This window comes from Polyodon spathula, unplaced genomic scaffold, assembly GCF_017654505.1.
Source record: "Polyodon spathula isolate WHYD16114869_AA unplaced genomic scaffold, ASM1765450v1 scaffolds_900, whole genome shotgun sequence".
In the NCBI taxonomy this organism is placed as follows: Eukaryota; Metazoa; Chordata; class Actinopteri; order Acipenseriformes; family Polyodontidae; genus Polyodon; species Polyodon spathula.
In genome coordinates this window covers 15,001-33,870 of record NW_024472387.1, presented here as the reverse complement: position 1 = coordinate 33,870, position 18,870 = coordinate 15,001, and the positions used below count along the sequence as shown (strand labels likewise).

General features: G+C 46.3%; 2 protein-coding genes across 10 annotated transcripts in view; one reads left to right on the top strand and one right to left on the bottom strand.

Moving 5' to 3' along the window:
• Nucleotides 1-18,870, bottom strand: part of LOC121309144 (dedicator of cytokinesis protein 7-like) — a 44,288-nt gene that overhangs the window by 24,073 nt on the left and 1,345 nt on the right. For 4 of the 9 annotated variants that reach the window (XM_041242047.1, XM_041242049.1, XM_041242051.1 and 1 more), the window contains 13 exons: nt 12,730-12,820; nt 10,457-10,635; nt 9,684-9,752; nt 9,463-9,592; nt 8,619-8,831; nt 7,739-7,824; nt 6,761-6,827; nt 6,340-6,489; nt 6,123-6,203; nt 5,589-5,745; nt 5,027-5,151; nt 4,358-4,451; nt 4,104-4,266 (listed from right to left, as the gene is read on the bottom strand). In XM_041242047.1, the coding sequence (XP_041097981.1) occupies nt 4,104-4,266; nt 4,358-4,451; nt 5,027-5,151; nt 5,589-5,745; nt 6,123-6,203; nt 6,340-6,489; nt 6,761-6,827; nt 7,739-7,824; nt 8,619-8,831; nt 9,463-9,592; nt 9,684-9,752; nt 10,457-10,635; nt 12,730-12,820 (1,605 nt within the window). Of the gene's footprint in view, nt 1-4,103; nt 4,267-4,357; nt 4,452-5,026; nt 5,152-5,588; nt 5,746-6,122; nt 6,204-6,339; nt 6,490-6,760; nt 6,828-7,738; nt 7,825-8,618; nt 8,832-9,462; nt 9,593-9,683; nt 9,753-10,456; nt 10,636-12,729; nt 12,821-18,341; nt 18,565-18,870 lie in introns of those variants that run through there. The other 5 variants (XM_041242043.1, XM_041242045.1, XM_041242046.1 and 2 more) reach the window with 3 other exon arrangements.
• angptl8 (angiopoietin like 8) lies at nt 573-2,317 on the top strand. Its single transcript, XM_041242052.1, has 2 exons — nt 573-1,303; nt 1,679-2,317. Exons 1-2 carry the CDS (start codon nt 977-979, stop codon nt 1,928-1,930), a joined length of 579 nt encoding a protein of 192 aa, XP_041097986.1. The 5' UTR covers nt 573-976; the 3' UTR covers nt 1,931-2,317.

Genomic DNA, 18,870 nt, shown 5'->3' with positions numbered 1-18,870 from the left:
ACAAAAAAAAAAGTCTACTGGAAGCCATAATAGTAGTATTTCATGTTTTGAAATGTCCCATTTTTCAATGATCAGTTTTTTTGTGAAGTGTATGGAAAACTGCAAAGCGGTCTAATTCAACACGTTAATGCAATGCTATCCAGCAGTTTCATGAAGCAATATGAATTAACCCTATAGGGCGAGGCAAAACCTTACATCAAAGAATGACACTGGAGGAAAAGGTTCAAAATAACAGGAGGGCCACAGTCCGAGACCTGCTGCAATAGTCCAGAAGTTGCGTTGTCCGTTTTGCAACGCGATCCCAGTTCAGCTCGTCAATGGACACAAACAGAAATCTGGGGTCAGCATCTAGCTGTTAAAACTCTGCTTGATTGTTGTAAACGGTCAAGGCTAGGCCATCTGCAAATATAGATCAAGTTATCCAAAGTTAACTATTGCTGTTAAGAGGTCGCGTTGAGAAATATATATTTTTTTTATTTGCAAGGGGGCGGGTGGCACCAATAACCACTTAAAATATGAGTAATAAAAACACACACAGTTGACTCAGCAATATAAGCTGCACACTGGGCAGCGATACATTCTCTCTTAGCAGCAAACAGCATACAGGCAACTAGTCACTGCATTAGGGATGGGAGGTTTAATGAAGTACAGTAAGTGAGTTTAAATCTACTGGAAATCTTTAAAAAAATTTGCATTTAGTTTGCAACAGACTTTTTTTATTTTTTAATCTCTACTGCATTAGAATTTGAATGAGTATTACTTATTAAAATTTTGGAGAGGCTCCATTTGTACAAAATACCCAGAGAAAAAAAAAAAAGCCTTTTAAAAAAAGATCTGCAGAGTAATGCAAGCTCCTTACAAATAAAACTCAGTTCCACTCTGGTATTGATTCGCTGACTAATTGCAAACAGCTAATTTCAGCTGTGGGAATCTGCAGAGAGCTCAGAGCTGGTCTGCTTTAGCTTCAAACACCACGATGAGGATGCAGGAGTCTGCCTCGCTAGTCTGGGTGCTCTGCTTGGTGCTGGGTGCTCCGTGCTGGGCGGTGCCCGCAGGACAGTGGCAGGGTGTCGGAGGGGGCCACCCCCAGCTGGCCTTGGAGGACGACGTCAACATCCTGATGTACGGGGTGCTCCAGTTCAGCGCCGGTCTGCGCGAAATGTACCGCGGCACCTCCAGCAGGTTCACCCAGATCTTCCACAGCCTGGACGCGTTCGAGAGGACCCTGGGGCTGCTGGGAAAGAGCGTGCGAGAGGCGAAGGACGCGGGGGTCGAGCTGGAGAGCAGCGTGCTGCAGTTACAGGTAAGGAACCGGAGAGCTCCATCGGAACGTTATCTAGGAGTTCTGGAACGCAGCCTTTTCATGTTTCACAGTCTTATTAATAATAATACTGCAGAGTTAAACCGGATGCCATAATAGTAGCACAGTTGTATTTCTTGTTAGATTTGGAAATGTCACTTGTTTTTTCAAGTATCTGGGAAAACTACAAAGCAGTGTGTAATTCAATATGTTAACAGGTTTTATTCGACTTTACAAAGCAAACTTATACAGGGTGATGCAAAACTTTATAGCCAATTCCAATAGTTCAGCATCCGAAACCATGTAACTTGCAGAGCGAGGCAGAGCCTTGAACGACAGCCAGAGTAACGATTGTGTGTGTTTGCATGTGCTGAGCAGCAAGAGGAGGCACAGCTGAAGAGCCGCTCCACAGAGATTAACCAGCAGTTCAAGAGCCTGCTGTACGATCAGCTGGTCCTGCAGAACAAAGTGACCAGTCTGGAGAAAACCCTGAGCAGCCTGGAGGGGACCAAACTGCAAACACAGACCGAGAACATCTCTCAACTCAAGGCAACTCTTCCGTCTTCCTTCTGCCCCTGCTCCCTTCTCCCCTGCCCCTCCCTCCCTTCTCCGCAATTTATTCATCCTTGAAATTAATCAGTCTGAGCTCCCCAAATACTGTCCAGAACTTCAAGATGCTTAAATCTGGTAAAAAGGGGTTACCCTCTCCCCAACACCTTTTCTGATTAAACCGAGTACTTCTATACATTTTGCAGAAAGATTAAAGTACATTGTAACTATGCATAATCATTGCGGTTATGTGGCAGTACACGTGCATTAAGGAACTACTATGCAAATACACAGTGATCAGAGACACTTAATGTAATACCCATTTAAAACTTAACAAAAAGCATGAAACCTACAATACAGGAGCCCAAATCAAAGCTCCTCAAACCCACCAACCGAAATCTGCAGCACAACGCTACACGGCAAAGTGATTTATATCTCGTGGTCGTCTTCTCTTTCCCTGCAGGCACAGAGCCTGAAGCACTACAAAACTCTGCAGACGCTGATGCATTCAGTGCAGAGTCAGAGGAGACAGATTGAGCAACAGCAACTACAGCTCTCGCAGCTGGAGACACAGGCAAGCGACTTCCTCTTCTGCCGCTTCCCCAGCACCGGGCAGCGTCCAGCTCTGGCCAGAGGTTTAACATCCCCCTTGTAGAGCGAACCCATTTTCCTTCATAAAGGTCGAGCGAAACCTGCTGAACGCTGGAATAAACGGTGGAACTTCAATTCATCTGTTTAATGGTGGTTTTTTTTCGCTTGCAGGTTGACTCTTGAACAGCGTGACAGAGCGAGAGAATTGTGGCAACGCTTATCTAGCTTTCCAATCGAAAGGAAGCCTTCAAAAAACAGAGACGGTTTGCGTTTCATTCGCCTTTCTACAGGGCAGAACGAGAAGGGCAGACATCCTTCGACACCCAGGTTTCCTTTGCTCCAAAAATCTACCTTTTTGTCTACGTGCAGAGGGAACCCTAAAGACACCGCGAAAACCCACGACGAGATCACTTCAGCTAAACTGTGGATATAGTTATTATTCGGGCTGTGTATTTCTCACGGTAAAAAAAAGAGGCTTATTTCACAGCATTGCACGGTCTAAAACCGGGCGTTTCTACATATTTAAACATCGCATTTATTAAAAGCAGAAAAACAGAGCGTTGTTGCATTCAAAACCGATGCATTCGACACAGCCCACTGAAATGTCTTTGCGCTGACTCCTCATTTGTTTGATCACAAAAGATCAAAAGCGAAACCGTTTACAGCACTCTGAAGTTGAAGCGGTAAAGCCGTCAAACGTGTTTGCATCAGGACAGCTTGTGCGAGGTGGAAGTGGAACCACGTTAGAAATGTGCTATTGCTTTATTCTTGTTTAACTATGCATTATACAGTTAATAAAGTATAGGGAGGTGTGGCTGGTACAAGCGGATTTCAAACCAGCACAGGATTAGTATGTAGTTGCTGACCTGTTGTGCTTGCATCGTACATATGATTAGCGTGTGTGTGTGTGTGTGTATATATATAGCTTTCTTATTTCTTTGTTCTGCTGTCGTCTGTTTGTTTTTTATATTACTGTAAAGTATGTAGCAATATATAAAACCTCACAACTTGAAGAAAATAAATGTTCCAATTTATAAAACCAAGTTAATAAAAAAAACCATTAAAGAAAAAGGCATCTGAATTGTTTTTGTTCTGGTTTAAACTGCCCCACTGCCAAGCCAATTACTCTCCCCGGCTGTAACTTTCCATTTCATGATTTTGTTTTTAGCCGCACAGATATACCTCATCATCAGAGACAGGCTATCTGTGGAGTAGCAGCGGCACACTGATTCGTCACGGGAATATAGTGATATAGGCTAGATCAGACCTCTCAAGCTGTGTACCCAGGAGTTCAGCTTCCTTAACAGGGCTGGAAACAAGGCTCCCGTTGCACCGCAGTTTGATCCATTCCTGGTTTTACTAGGAGTTTAATAAGACGCACACCTGAGCTTGTTCCCTAGACACACTGCGGCTGATCAAGCTCGTAGCAAAGTTGGAATGGGTGAAACTGCTGTGCAACGGGAGTCTTATTGCCATCCCTGCAATACACCCCGGAGCTGGATATCACAGTTTTGAGTTTTAGTTATCCAATCGAGATAAAAACTATGGGATTCGGGTCACTTTTTAAGTGGCTTTTACACTGGCAGCTGTGGCAGAGGAGGACGGACTGTATGTTGTCTGTGCTTGAATCCCGCCTCTCCCCGCCTCCCCCCCGGGCGCTGACCTGTATGTGGTGCAGGGGGTGTAGACCTCCCGGGCTGGGAACTCCAGCACCTCTTTGGTGGGTCTCACCCGAAGGTCAGGATAGGGCTTCACATGCAGTAGCTCAGGAGACAGGCAGTAATGGGGGCTCTCCGGCGCTGGGGAGATGTCGATTTTCAGCTGAGCTGCGAACACAAGAGCAAACCCCTCACCTGGTCAACCGACTCGTTCCAGGTTCCCGTTCGCAGTCGCTGGTCGGATTGCTGGATAAGTTACCTGTTACCGGTCGCAATCTTCTCAGAACCGACGACGGCCTCCTCATGTCCGCGAGGAATTTGTACAGATCGTCATCGCTGAGGCGATCGCCCTCCTGAAAGTGAAGAAGAAAATGAAGAACACACACGCACAAATCTGTGACTCACTCAGTCTAGAGATACTGAGCACGGCACACACCCTACTATAGAAACGCATTATCAAAAAAGACAGGTCCATCTGGAACAAGGTGTTGTGTGGGGATCCAAACCTAAACACTATAGAATAGAATGAACAGAATCACCCTATAGAATGAACAAATTTTGCTTCATAAAGTCGAATGAAACCTGCTCGAATGAAACCTGCTGAATAATGTTATGGTGCAGGACTGTTACTACTGTATTGGTAACACCATGCTTTTGGAGTAGCTACCTCCTAGGGCATGCTGTGGTTTACTGTGCTATGCTTTTACTCAACATAATGCACACTGGGGCACAGGCGATTTCGAAAAGCAACACAGCTGTGTGGCTGAGGAGTCTACACCAAGCGCTTTGTAGTTTTCCATATCTACTAAAGGATGCTGTACAAGGAACATGCAAAACATGAGTGTTTACTCTGGTAAAGGTTTATATGGGTGAAGCTGAACAAGGCTGGCGAGGGCAGTGCTGAGCAGGGGCAGCAGGATGAACCCACCTGTTTGAAGAAGTTGGTCACAGTGAGTGTAGCGGGTCTGAAGCTGGCGAAGTTGCCCATCTCCTCTCCCATGCTCATCCGCTCGAACGTTTTCTTCTTGCGTTCGTTCCACGTGCCCTTGCGTTCTGCGAGAGCCCCCCCCCCAAAAAAAAAAAACAAACACCCCATACCCAGTCACCACTCCAGAGCTGCACTAATACATTCGACCTGCAGGGGTCAGCAGTGTGAAAGCCAGTCTGACGCTCTTGTAGTTTTGTTAGCAAGGGAGCGCGATGCCAGTGATTTTTGCAAGCTACAAAACGAATAAAAAGATACCAGGTCTGTGTTCCTGTTAAAGCGCTTTGGGCTTCTTGTGATGAAAGGCGCTATAGAAGTGTGAATTGTACTGTACTGTATCACACTTTGCTACGCTGCAGTGGACTGTGGATCATACTGTATTGCAGTGCAGTGTATTGCACTGTATTGCAGTGCAGTGATTGTATTGTAGTGTATTGTATTGTATTGCTGTGCAGCGCATCACTCTCTGCTGTGCTCTGCTGATGTCCTGAGTGCAGGGTCATACCGCTCTCCGAGTCTGAGTCCCCTCGCTCCAGGCTCCCTGCGCTGCTCACGATGTTCATCAGGTGGATGGCAGTCCAGGCGAAGGGCATGCGGTAGCGTCCCAGCCGAGAGCAGTACTGCTCAGCCTGGACTCGCAGCTTCTCCAGCTTCTCCTTGTGCTGCATGACAGAGGAGGAGGAGGAGGAGGAGGAGGAGGCGATTAGAGGACAGCCAGGCATACCGGACCACTGACTCAAAGAGAGATAAAAACCACTCCGACACTCGCAACCAAACTGAAAACATCAGTGACAGGTCTCCGCATTTATTTAAAACAAGCAGGCATATTTACTTAAGCATCTAATTGCCCCTCGATCACAAACATGGGAGAACTGCTATCTTCAAACTTCAAAGTCAGAGCACGATGTTAAAAGAAAGCGGCTGTACTTGAAAGCCGAGTGCCTGTGATCTGTCGGAGACGCACAGCCGCTGCAAGCTACTGGACTCCTCCGTGTGAGAGTTTGAGGGGCTGCACCCCCTTGCTCCACTCTACTCTTACCTTGGCCGAGTCCGACTCCTTCATCACCATGTAGGGCTCACAGCACTCCCCAATGTCCCCTTGCTGCAACACTTTCTCCAGCTGGGAACACAAAGCACAGTCGCTCACTGTGGGGCATGACCCACCTCCTCGATGCTGCAGGGCGGGGGCTGGCTGGCTGCCAGCCGGCACGCCGCAACACAGAGCGACAGGGCGTCCTAACCTCAGCGCAGCTCACCTTGATAACGAGGAAGATCTCCGAGGAAGGGTAGGTGATGGAGAAGATGGCCGACCTGGCCAGGGTGGAGATGGCTGTGTAGGGGTTGTGGGGTCGCAGCAGCCCCTTTACCTGGTCGCTGTTCAGGTCGAAGTAGAAGTTCTCTGAGATCTGCGAGGATAAACAGTGCATTGGAACCAAGTCCCAAACCACCCGACACCTGATGAAGAAATGTTCCCCAGGGGCAGCGTGGAAAGAATCGGAACTGATTTTAAAAAGGATTTAAAAACAGGAACGGACCCCGACCCAGTATGGACAGCACGGGACAGAGCAAAGGCGTAACCCCGCACGGAGCTCTGGGACGCTTCAATGTGTTTTTTGGGGTTAGACCATGCGGACCCTCAAGAAGCAGCGAGCGCCCTCAGGGGTCTGCAACTCGTACCTTTTTCTTTTCCTTCACGTCGTACAGGGCCAGGACGCCGAAGATAGGCTCGATCTCAATTTCAAATCTGAAAAACAAACACACCACAGGACGAAGCGTGTTGAGGAGCAGCCAGGAGACCAACGCAGAAAACAAGTGACACTTAAAAAAGGTTGTAACATTTGTTATCGTAATGTTCCTATGATGTCATAATTATCACTGAAAGTCTGGGTTTTGGGTTTAGTTTTATACATGTATGATGTTCAAGTTATATATACTGAGCATCAAAAGAAACTTATCACTTCTGTTTGGATAAAATTCACTAGATGTGATCGAAAAATGACAAGCTCTGTTTCATTGTGCTGATTGACAGCTGACATCACGGAGACGCTGCAGAATGATCTGTCGATCTCAGGCAGGTGTTGTGACTCTTGGTTTCCCGGTTGGTGGCCTGTCATCGACAGGGTGTGTCTGGTTATACCGTCTCGCCAGGTCTGAAATCGCTGGCTGCGAGCGCCCAAGACGGCGAGCCACAGCACGCTGCCCCAGCCCAGCCTCCAGCATGCCGATCGCATGGAGGCGCTGCTCACCTGAGGGACGTGGCATTGTTCTGTGATATTCTTTATTGCTTTTATTCAAGCTTGCAATTCAACAGCTGAAATCACTCCATCTCCAGTGTCCAATCAACTGTCTCACTAATTAGGTGATTAAGAGCTTCAGTCACAGTCACTCAAGCGTGTCACGGGCAAGGACGAATGACCGATTAACCAAAAACATTCTGTCAATGTCCATCATTTATATACCTTCATTTTTTTCGAAAATAAATGTTATAATATTGACACATTTCTTATGATGCTCGATATATTTCAGAATATGTTTAAGTTATAAGATTATGTGCGTTTGTTAGATATCTTTTTCTACTGCAGAAGCACTTTGAATATCACTTTGACAAACACAGCATGCTTTTCCTGAAGAAATAAAGCCAAGAACGTCACTCACTTTAAAGACAGACACTTGACCAGAATCCTCTGTCCAAAGTGTTCTTTTGGAACCTCTGGGACGGTGCAGCGTTCCACTGTTTCATCCTGTCATTAAGAGCACAAAAAAAATATATGTGTGTGTGTGTGTGTGTGTGTGTGTGTGACCATTTCAAAAGGGGGAGTACGCTTTTAACCCCTTCAGGTACAGTAAGATTTGAGCACTTGTCAGGAAACTAACAATTTTGATGAGCAGATCTAACCGGTCAGTAAAATTTAAACCCTGTTTCGTGCATCTAGAAAGTTGGCATGGTTTTTTTTATTTGTGTGGCGTGTCCTCCCTTGTAAAATCAATGCACCCGTCCTTAAGTTCGTTTTTTTATTTTTTTTATTTTCTTGTTAAATACTGGCACGGGTTGATTTTGTGTCAAGTGGCTCAGGGTAGAACTGCGTCATCATGATCAGACAGCACACAATGAAAACAGTCTTTTGCGATGCCTGAAGAGGTCACGTTTGTCGTTGAATTAACCAAGTCTATTTTAGCATTTCTAACTGAGGCGATCGTGTACAGCTGTGGCCAAAAGTTTTGCATCGCCTTATAGAATCAACAAATGTTGCTTCATAAAGTCGAATGAAACCTGCTGAATAATGTTACGTTAACATATTGAATCACATGCTGCTTTGTAGTTTTCCGTCCACATGCTATAAAAACTAAAAAATGTGGCTTTCGCGATATTATTTTGTAGTTTCTTTGATTACACGATTTTAAATACAAGATCTAAAATTACGTTCATTTAAGTTTTTTTTTTTTTTTATTATATCTCAACCCTAAGATTCTAGGAGGCGATGCAAAGCCCTGGGTCGTGGCTGTCGACGGCCGGACTCTCCAGCGGACTGCTGACCTCGTCGGGGGCTTGGAAGAGAGTCAGCAGCTCCGAGTGGCGGCTCTCCTTCCTCTGCTCCTTGTTGCGTCGGTCAATCTCCTCCGAGGCGGTGTGGTTCAGCAGGCAGGGCAGGAGGCCGTCCGCTGCGGAGTTCTTCAGGTCGAAGATGCTGGAGGCCCAGCTCCCTCGGGGCGTCTCGTCGAGAGACACGGAGCGACGCTTCAGGTCCTCCTCAACACACAACAAACAAACAACGAGAGTCATTTTCCTCCTCCGGGGGCTAGATGTCGCTAGTCTTTTTTAAAAACCGGTGCTGAGGACAAACATTTTTCAACTATTTCAAAATTTTAACAAGTACTATCTAGCTTTGGAAGAACACAGTACAGTGTAAAAAAAATAAAAATAAATCTGGAGTAAGATAAACCCCATGAAATGACCAAGTAAAGATATATACATTTAATTTTATTTAAGTGTTAAGTGAACGTATATGAATATTGTCAGTTTGGCAAACAAACACATTTCAAGCAGTTTTTTTTAAGACAAAGAGTAGCTAGACAAGAACGAAATCGCAAGCTTTCAAATGGTCTCCTCTTGAAAGTAGGAAAGAGAGATTGAGGTTGACCTTCACTATTCCAATAAATGTTATCGCCACTCTTTCTCTTGTGGCATCTGTGGACTGATACCATTTCGTCCAAGCAGTTTTATTTTTCAAATATTAATTGCACTGTTACAACCCTGTTTGAACCCCAAAACAAAAACTCACTCTTTCAGAGAGGAAAAAAAAACATTTTGAAACCCCTCAAAGCCCTGCTCCTCATGTAGCGGTCGGCCGAGCGCGCCAGACCTCAGAAAGAAGCGGTACCTGATCGTCCTGGCTGACTCGGTCATCCACAGCCTCATCCAGCTCAAAGATCTGCTTGCACAGGCCTCTCTGTCTCTCCCGCTGCTTCTCGGACGTGTTGGGGCTGTGAACCGTGCTGAAATGCTGGTACCTGGAAAATCGCAGCGTTCTGGTTTAAAACAGGTCTTTTGTGGCGTGCCGAACAAGATGTGTGAGAAAATAATTTTAAAAATCACACTTGCCTCCTCTGGATAATGACCCAGTCATCTGTGTAGACTCCCAGTGCATCCCTCACTCGCGAGTCCAAGGCACTGAACAAAGAAAATCACTCTGCTGTTTGGTTTAATGAGCTACACAGCGAGGGCTGTACTTTTCAAAAAACATATTTCATTTACCGACTTAACATTTATTAAAAGCACAAAGAAAATATATAGCGTTGTCACATTCTGAATGCATATAATAATCATAAAAATAATATCTTTGTTTTTATATAGCGCCTTTCACAGTGGACCGCCGTCACAAAGCGCTTTACAGAGGCAGGCTGTGAACTGCGCATTATATGCAGAGTCACTTCCAATAGGACGTTGATTTAACATCTCGTCCGCAGAGGTGAAGTGACTCGCTCAGGGTCACACACACAGGGAGTCAGTCAGTGGCAGAGGTGGGATTTGAACCCGGGACCTGCTGGTTACAAGTGCTGGACTTTAAACACTGGACCACACTGCCTACTCGTTGGATATATAATTTTCACAAACTAGCTTTTAATCGTTTCTAATTTTAGAATTAAAACCACCTTTTTGGTCTCTCATTTCTGTTTTATTACATTGTGTGGCTGAGCGTCTAATGCAATGGTTTAGTTCGTTATTTATTTATTTTTTAAAGTGTGAATCGCTTTGGTATCCTTGTGATGAAAGGCGCTATAGAAACGTGAATTGTGTCAAAGCAGAGCAGCGCTGTCCGGTCACATGATACTAAGCGGACAGTACTGGAGCTCTGCTCCCTCTTTCTCACTCACTCCTCCTCGTCTGGCAGCCCTGGCTCCAGTGTCCTGCACTCCCTGGGCACCAGCGCCACCTCCAGGTCATCCGGGGGGAAGTCGAAGAGCTCTCGGAGGGGACCGGGTCCCACCGCGGGGGGGTGCGAGCTCAGATAATCCTCGAAATCCACCGGCTCCACCACCTCAGTCAGGGGCATCTGCAAAACACGCACGGGCAGAAACATACTGTGAAGCGTGGCGTGCGAACCTGCAGATCACAATCACTCCATCCCCTTTACATGCAGTAAACATGTAAATAGCGACACGTCCACAAGATTATTATTTATACCGTGCCAATTTCATTCATTTACCTTCGTTAACAAGAGCGCTTTACAAAACACTGGAACCAGGGATGGGAATAACACTCCCCTTGCACAGAAGTATGATCCAGTCCTGGTTTTTGCTTTGAGTTTAACAAGACATGCCTGAGCTTGTTAGCTAGACACACTGGGGCTAATCAAGCTCTTAGTAAAACCTGGAATGTGGGAAACTGAGACGCAACAGGAGTCTGATTCCCATCTGTGTATAAAACAGGGCACTAAACGGTAACCAGCCAAGATAAAAAAAAAAAAAGAACAACGAACAGACTCAGCATTCCGAACAGAAGCTAGGAGCGAGTTCCAAAGCATTTTAAACAAGCAGCATTCCGAACAGAAGCTAGGAGCGAGTTCCAAAGCATTTTAAACAAGCAGCATTCCGAACAGAAGCTAGGAGCGAGTTTCCAAAGCATTTTAAACAAGCAGCATTCCGAATAGAAGCTTTCCAAAGCATTTTAAACAAGCAGCATTCCGAACAGAAGCTAGGAGCGAATTTCCAAAGCATTTTAAACAAGCAGCATTCCGAACAGAAGCTAGGAGCGAGTTTCCAAAGCATTTTCAAACAAGTATCTGGAATTGCCAAGAGACTCCTATTAACAGATAAGTCCGTCAGGCAATTAAGCAAGACCAAGGCATTAATCATCGAGAAACGACTTGACAGAGTTTTGATATCAGCTACAAGAAACAGGACGAGCGTAGGCTGGACATCCCGAGTTCAAGAGGTCTCTTGGGAACTCTCTCTGTCTTAAGAGGCTGCTGCACAGCGGCTGTCTGTGTGGGTTAGCGGTTTTTACAGTGGTTTCCTCTTATCAGCCTCTTTCTTCCATCGACTTCCTGCACTTGCAAAAAAAAAACCCAAAAAAACAAGCAACTCTGAATTGAGGTAACGCTGCTGTATCTAAAACGTGTTTTTAGTCTTGCAAGAACGTATTTTGGTTTGTAGGTTTCTCGTGGTAACTCCTGGGAGAGTTATCTATGGCGCAGCCCTTATAAAATGTATCCATTGTATTTTTGTCGCGCTTTCCCCCAGGTTACACTGTCCATTGCCAGAGTTTATCCTGGTTTGTCATGTTTATTAATGTGCTTTACTACACCTCGCTGTCCTTTACCACACTATGCTTTATTATATTCAGGTTTTACGATGGGAAACTTTTCGAAGGGACAACCTGGACCAATCCAATCTTCACGGGAATCTGGTTCAGATTCCTCAAGGGAAATACATACAGGAAAACAATACAACAATGAGGCTGCCTGTCTTCCTGAGGAAAATATGTCAGAAATGCAGTCGCCCCTCCCCTGCCCTGCCTGCCAGCCTGCCTCTGGAGACGAGCGTGCTCAGAGCGAGCGGTCAGGGAAAAGTAAACTGCAAGTTTAACCCCCCCCCCTCCCCCCCCCCACACACACACACACAGACCCACAGAGCAGCGCGCGCACCCCTCCCCCTGTCCAGAACGCGAACTGGCCGTGCTGCCAACATAGCAATAAAATAATGACTCGGATCGCATTATTGAGGAGTCTGGTGATAAAACGAGTGATCAGGAGAGGATTTATCAGTCTGTAAAGAGGTATGTGAAAAATACAGCGAACAAGGGGTGGGGCTTGGCTGGAGATGCAGTATCGAGTGTCCTTTTGCGATTCAGTGTCATTTAAACCTGTTTTACTCTGAAAAAAAAAAATATTTTAAACGGCGCGTGTGAAAATAAAATTGAACCAGACACGCCTGACGAGCGCTGAATAAATGGACCGCTAAGGGTTAATCAATTCCATTTTGTTTTTTATTTTTTATGAATTGATAGCATATTTATAGAATGACAGAAAGCAAAGAGCGAAAGAAAGAAAGGATTGGAAGAGAAGGACACACAGAAAGCCGGAGGGGCAGCGGGACACACAGAGAGCGAGTGTTTGGCAGGGAGGTACAGGCAGCTGTTCACTCACAGACTGCTGGGAGCCCTTCCTTTTCTTGGACAGCTGCGGAGACCCTCCATATTCCCGGGAAACCTGCTTCCTGATTTCAGCTGCCACCGTCCTGAGAGAGAGAAGAGAAGAGAGATATTCACTGTCTCACTGAGAGAGAGAGAGGCCAGGAATTTATCAGCTCTGCCAGCCTGCAGCTCTTCCCACCCCGCTGCAGTGCAAGGCAGCCTGGGTAGATATCAGCGCGACACCCCTGGATATTTATGCGGCTTCCATCAAACTCAAAACCCTCTGTTTCAGCCGGGATGGAAATAAGACTCCTACTGCATAGCAGTTTCACACCATTCCAGGTTTTAATGCAAGCTTGATAAGCCACAGTGTGTACAGGTAACAAGCTCAGGTGTGTCTTATTATTAAACTCACAGTGCAACCAGGAATGGATCACACTGCTTGCAGTCAGAGTCTTATTTCCATTCCATTCCAGCACAAGAAACTTTTTTTTATTCACAGAAATTTTATAGAAGGAGGTGTTCGTTTATACAAAGGCAGGAGTGGTGTGATCAAACTGTGACCCGCCTCGATCCAGTTCTTCAGCTCTGCCAAGTCTTGGGATAGCAGAATGCAGGAGCCTGCATGCTGTTCCTGTGGGAAAACTGTCTGCAGGGAGCAAGAACGGCACAGGACAGCCCGACAGTGCAGTTCACTATCAAAACACGAGGGACACCTGACCAGGGGGGACCGTGCGATCCGCTCTCCCACCAATCAGGCACAGCGAGGCAATTAGCTGCCAGACTGTTAGAAACAAACAAACAAAAAAACACACACTTCACCTTTTACCTCGCAAAGCACACGTCCCCGGCTTCAAACAGATACTGCACTGCACTGCACATGGACAGCCCTTTGAAAACCGTATAAACCAAGGCATCTTGTCATTGATAAAAAAAAAAATCTTAAAAAGGGAACCAAGACCGGAGAATATGGATGGAAATTAAGTAGAAATAGATGGAGGACAGAGGGAAGGAGACTCTTCTTCACACAGAGAGTGGGGAGGGGATGGAATGGGTTACCTAGTCATGTTGCTGAAGGAGACTCTTCTTCACACAGAGAGTGGTGAGGGGATGGAATGGGTTACCTAGTCATGTTGCTGAAGGAGACTCTTCTTCACACAGAGAGTGGGGAGGGGATGGAATGGGTTACCTAGTCATGTTGCTGAAGGAGACTCTTCTTCACACAGAGAGTGGTGAGGGGATGGAATGGGTTGCCTAGTCATGTTGCTGAAGGAGACTCTTCTTCACACAGAGAGTGGTGAGGGGATGGAATGGGTTACCTAGTCATGTTGCTGAAGGAGACTCTTCTTCACACAGAGAGTGGTGAGGGGATGGAATGGGTTACCTAGTCATGTTGCTGAAGGAGACTCTTCTTCACACAGAGAGTGGTGAGGGGATGGAATGGGTTACCTAGTCATGTTGCTGAAGGAGACTCTTCTTCACACAGAGAGTGGGGAGGGGATGGAATGGGTTACCTAGTCATGTTGCTGAAGGAGACTCTTCTTCACACAGAGAGTGGGGAGGGGATGGAATGGGTTACCTAGTCATGTTGCTGAAGGAGACTCTTCTTCACACAGAGAGTGGTGAGGGGATGGAATGGGTTACCTAGTCATGTTGCTGAAGGAGACTCTTCTTCACACAGAGAGTGGTGAGGGGATGGAATGGGTTACCTAGTCATGTTGCTGAAGGAGACTCTTCTTCACACAGAGAGTGGTGAGGGGATGGAATGGGTTACCTAGTCATGTTGCTGAAGGAGACTCTTCTTCACACAGAGAGTGGTGAGGGGATGGAATGGGTTACCTAGTCATGTTGCTGAAGGAGACTCTTCTTCACACAGAGAGTGGTGAGGGGATGGAATGGGTTACCTAGTCATGTTGCTGAAGGAGACTCTTCTTCACACAGAGAGTGGTGAGGGGATGGAATGGGTTACCTAGTCATGTTGCTGAAGGAGACTCTTCTTCACACAGAGAGTGGTGAGGGGATGGAATGGGTTACCTAGTCATGTTGCTGAAGGAGACTCTTCTTCACACAGAGAGTGGTGAGGGGATGGAATGGGTTACCTAGTCATGTTGCTGAAGGAGACTCTTCTTCACACAGAGAGTGGTGAGGGGATGGAATGGGTTACCTAGTCATGTTGCTGAAGGAGACTCTTCTTCACACAGAGAGTGGATGGAATGGGTTACCTAGTCATGCTGCTGAAGGAGACTTCTTTACACTTTGCAGAATGAGGGTATTTTTTTGTTTCATACAGAATTGCACACCACTTTGTACTTTTGCCATCTACTGAACGAAAAACCGACAAATTGAAAAATGTGACATTTGGAAATCTAACATGAAACACTACTGTACTACTATTATGGCTCCTGGCAGACTTTTGTGAGATCATTTCGTAGTTGATTACGCGAGAAAGCGCTAAATTATGTTCGTCCAGGATAATAAAATTCTATGCGATGCGAACCCTTTGGGCACAGCTGTAAAGTGTGTTTGAGATCTGTGCATGTCTCTGAACGAAACACTGCTAGAACTTCTGCATTTCCTTGCATCCAAAAATAACCGAACGAATCTGTTCACAAAGGAAAGCCTGTAGTTTTACTACTAAATAAGAAACACCCAGCCTGTCCCAATATTCCAGAATTACACTGCAATGACTAACAATAACCACCTCTCTCTCTCGAATTATTTAGGAAGCCCCGGTGCCCGAGGGAGGGGTGCAGTGTACAGCACACCAGGGCGGGAGCACTTGACTCACAGCGAGGCTGCAGCAGAGCCAACAAACTCGCACACACGCATTCTCAATTTACGAACCCAGCCGACGCTACAGACAGCCGTCAGATCATCTACTGCTGTGCGTTTCACAGGCATTCCTCTTCCTGCTCCTTTAACTCAAATGCCCATTCCTATACCATTCTATACTGATAGTATTATTTTTAAAATCCAGCCTCACAAGTTTTTCACAAGCAGAACATTGTGTTGCCGGACAGGGAAGAGAAAAAAAAAAAAAAAAGCGTTTTGCGGAAGAAACAGAATCTAACCCAGGGTTAGTATCCTATTCCACGCGTGCGACTGTCTGTTATTGCAGATCGGCGTCCGCCACGCTGAACTTGGACACTGCAGGCTGCTGCCAAGCCTGAGCCCTGGTGAAGACCGCGCTGCGTCTCGGCTCTCGGACCAGCTTCGGGGGCCGTCAGTTTCCCACGGATCGCCTGGCCGCAGATGTGAAAATGAATTACTGCTGCCCTCGTTGTCGCTTGTTGAGAAACGAGAGTTCTCTCCAGCGGCTTCTGCTCTGGAAGATGCTGTGAAGCCGAAGATGAAAGTCTGTGACGGATGAAGCCAGCTGCTGAAACAGACACGGAGAGCTACAGAAGCAGCATCGAAGCTGTGGAATGACCTGCCCTGATCTGAATTCAGATTACAGATGCATGTTTATAATTTAGCAGATGTATTTAAAAAATAAATACACAGTAATCCATCTCTTATCCGACTGCAGCGGGACCAGAGTGAGGGCAGATATATAAAAAGGTGGATGAATGGATCCTGTTTTAAACACCACTAACACAGCTGTATCAGTTACTATATTGTTTTGAGATTCGGCTTTTATCAGAGAGCTCCTCTAAATCCCTTGTTTCGAAAGATACAGGGTATTAACGCTTGGGACTGCCTCTGCCGTGTGGGTGCAGGCATTCGCTGCTGAGCAACAGGCAGGAGATCCAGACGCAGGCTGGAGTTGACACGCCCCCTGCAGGCAAACAGGATTTACTCACCTATCAACACACTGAACACCCGACACGACCAGCAGGGGCAGCGCACGGAGCGCACACACAACAGAGCGCGAAAACTTGGGTGGGATCTCTGGACTAATCTTCTCTGTTCAATAATGAACGAACTCCAGCTACCGGAGGATTCGTCTTGCTTACTCAAAACATATATTATTTTCCCTAAATAACAGGCTATCTGCGGCAGCTCTGAGCGTCAGCACAGGCTCTTGAAGGCGGTCCATGTTACTTTGTTCTCACATACAGTATGAAGTCACAGCTGGACTCAGTTTCATAATCTCTGGTCTGTTGTTTTGAGCTTTATCATTAGTCACCCCCCCCCCCCCCCCCCCCCCCCCCCCGGGCTACAGGAAGCAAGATATTCATCAGACACTTGGGAGAGGAGCAGAGCGAGGCCCCAAGGTATCCTTGTGTTGCCATTATAAGGCAACTCCAGTGTCACAGTGGCTCCTGACTAGAAGGAGAAGTAGTGTGGTAATATTTTTTTAAATATAATAAAATGAAATTGAAAGTAGACAGCATGCAAAGTCATACTGATCCCCAGCAGGAAAAACACAGACTGTGAGTAGAGGACTGCTGCTTGGCACTCCCTTCATCCAGCCATGCAGCACCACGAAGGGTTAAATTACACTGCTCAGCAGCGCCAGGAACACCAGCAGCCCTTTCCACCCTTTCCTGGACTTCCTCCTTTCAAAAACACAAACAAACTGACCTAGCCACCAAGCTCCAACTGCAAGTGAAGACGAGTGTGTACTGTAACCCTGCTCAGGCTGTGAAAACACACTGTGCTGTACACACAAGCCTCTTTCATGATCAACAGCTCCTGTCGTCGAGGCTAGAAGTCTGTACCGACACAGAGTGAGACTCGCATCGGATCTGGAGAGATTGAAACGAATCTAAGCCCCTTTGTCATCCCTTATTTAGCCAAAAAAAAAAAAAAGTTTGACAACTCTGTCTTAAACCAATAGCTTTTAATCACTTTCCTAGCCCCTGCAGTCCTGAATTATTTCTGGCCGAGCTGAAGAAAGCGAAAGGAAGTTCAAAAAGGACCTCTTTACCGAGCACACGTGGGAACAGGGGAAAAAAAAAACACACACACACACATTTTTACAAATATTTTGGTAAGCACTTTTAACAAGTTGAAACTGCACTAGGGCTAGACAGCTCACAGCGACGCACACCCGAGCGAGCGGCACCTCTCCCTCTCATTCCGAGCTCACAGTTTCATTACAAGGGCCTCTTGTCCCTTTTCTTTTCCTCCTTCCCCGACAATGCACTGCAAAGGCCCAAGGAAGGAACCACAAAACCACAACGAGATGCTTTACACACGCACCTGCACTCGCAGTGCGGTCAGACCAGGGCTGATGCCACTACAAGCAGAACAGTGGAGCATTGTCGTTGATCGAAATACACAACGGCCAGCAGCAGCAGCAGGATCGCATTCCGCAGCACAGAGTCAGCCACTTGTTTTGTAACGTGACACAGAATCACACAAGCAGTCCGGTGTCATCACGATGCCGACAGGCACCAGGGCGATTCACTGATTGCTGAATGTGCGATTGAGGCTGGCAGAATAAACTCAGTGATGCTCAATAACAGATGAATGCCTCCTTCTGAAATCTCTACTACTTAAGAAGAGAAGGGTCCCATTCTTTTACACTTGCCATTACAATTCCTAATGCCGGTTTCCCAGGCGTTCTTCCGCAGTTCAGCCCAGCCCCTCCACTCCTGTTCTTTGTTCCAACCCTGTTCTAAATTGTTTAATGGAACCAATTAAACCTGCATTCGGACAGTGAAGATCCAGTTTTACCTGTTAAACCTGGAGTGGAATTCCCCCTCCAGGACCGGGATCGACTGGACATCCCTTAGCCTTCTGTGTGCTCTGCTTTTAGATAGAAGGCATCGTTTGCACTCCAGTTTGTTTACATTTGCAGATGGTCTGCAACCAAGCCGTTTCTTGCTAGAGTTATGAAGAAGCCGAAGTTGCATCTCCAAAAAACCCATCCTCGCTCCTTTAAGTGTCAGCGTCCTCCTTTCAGGAAGTGACTACTTTGTAATTCTTTGCGAGTATTTTATAACTGGCAACACCTCCCAGTTATTATAACGTTCTCTTGAACCATCTTTAAATATAACTGCCTCTAAACTGCGTTTACCACAAAAGTTCAGTCTACAAATGACATAAAGAAAATTGTATTTGGTACTTCCAGTAATGGGTTAAAACCTTTTTTTTTTCCCTGTAATATCAGTAAACAAACGCAATATTTATGTGAACACCTAGTCAAAACTGGCCGACCAGGTTTGGCAACACAAGGGCACAGCATTTTCAACACACTCGCTCC

What these genes read in the sequence shown, in the direction of transcription:
- angptl8 (XM_041242052.1), top strand. Translation starts at nt 977, where the DNA reads ATGAGGATGCAGGAGTCTGCCTCGCTAGTCTGGGTGCTCTGCTTGGTG. An exon ending in GCAGCGTGCTGCAGTTACAG is followed by an intron (nt 1,304 to 1,678) that starts GTAAGGAACCGG and finishes TGTGCTGAGCAG; the next exon opens with CAAGAGGAGGCACAGCTGAA.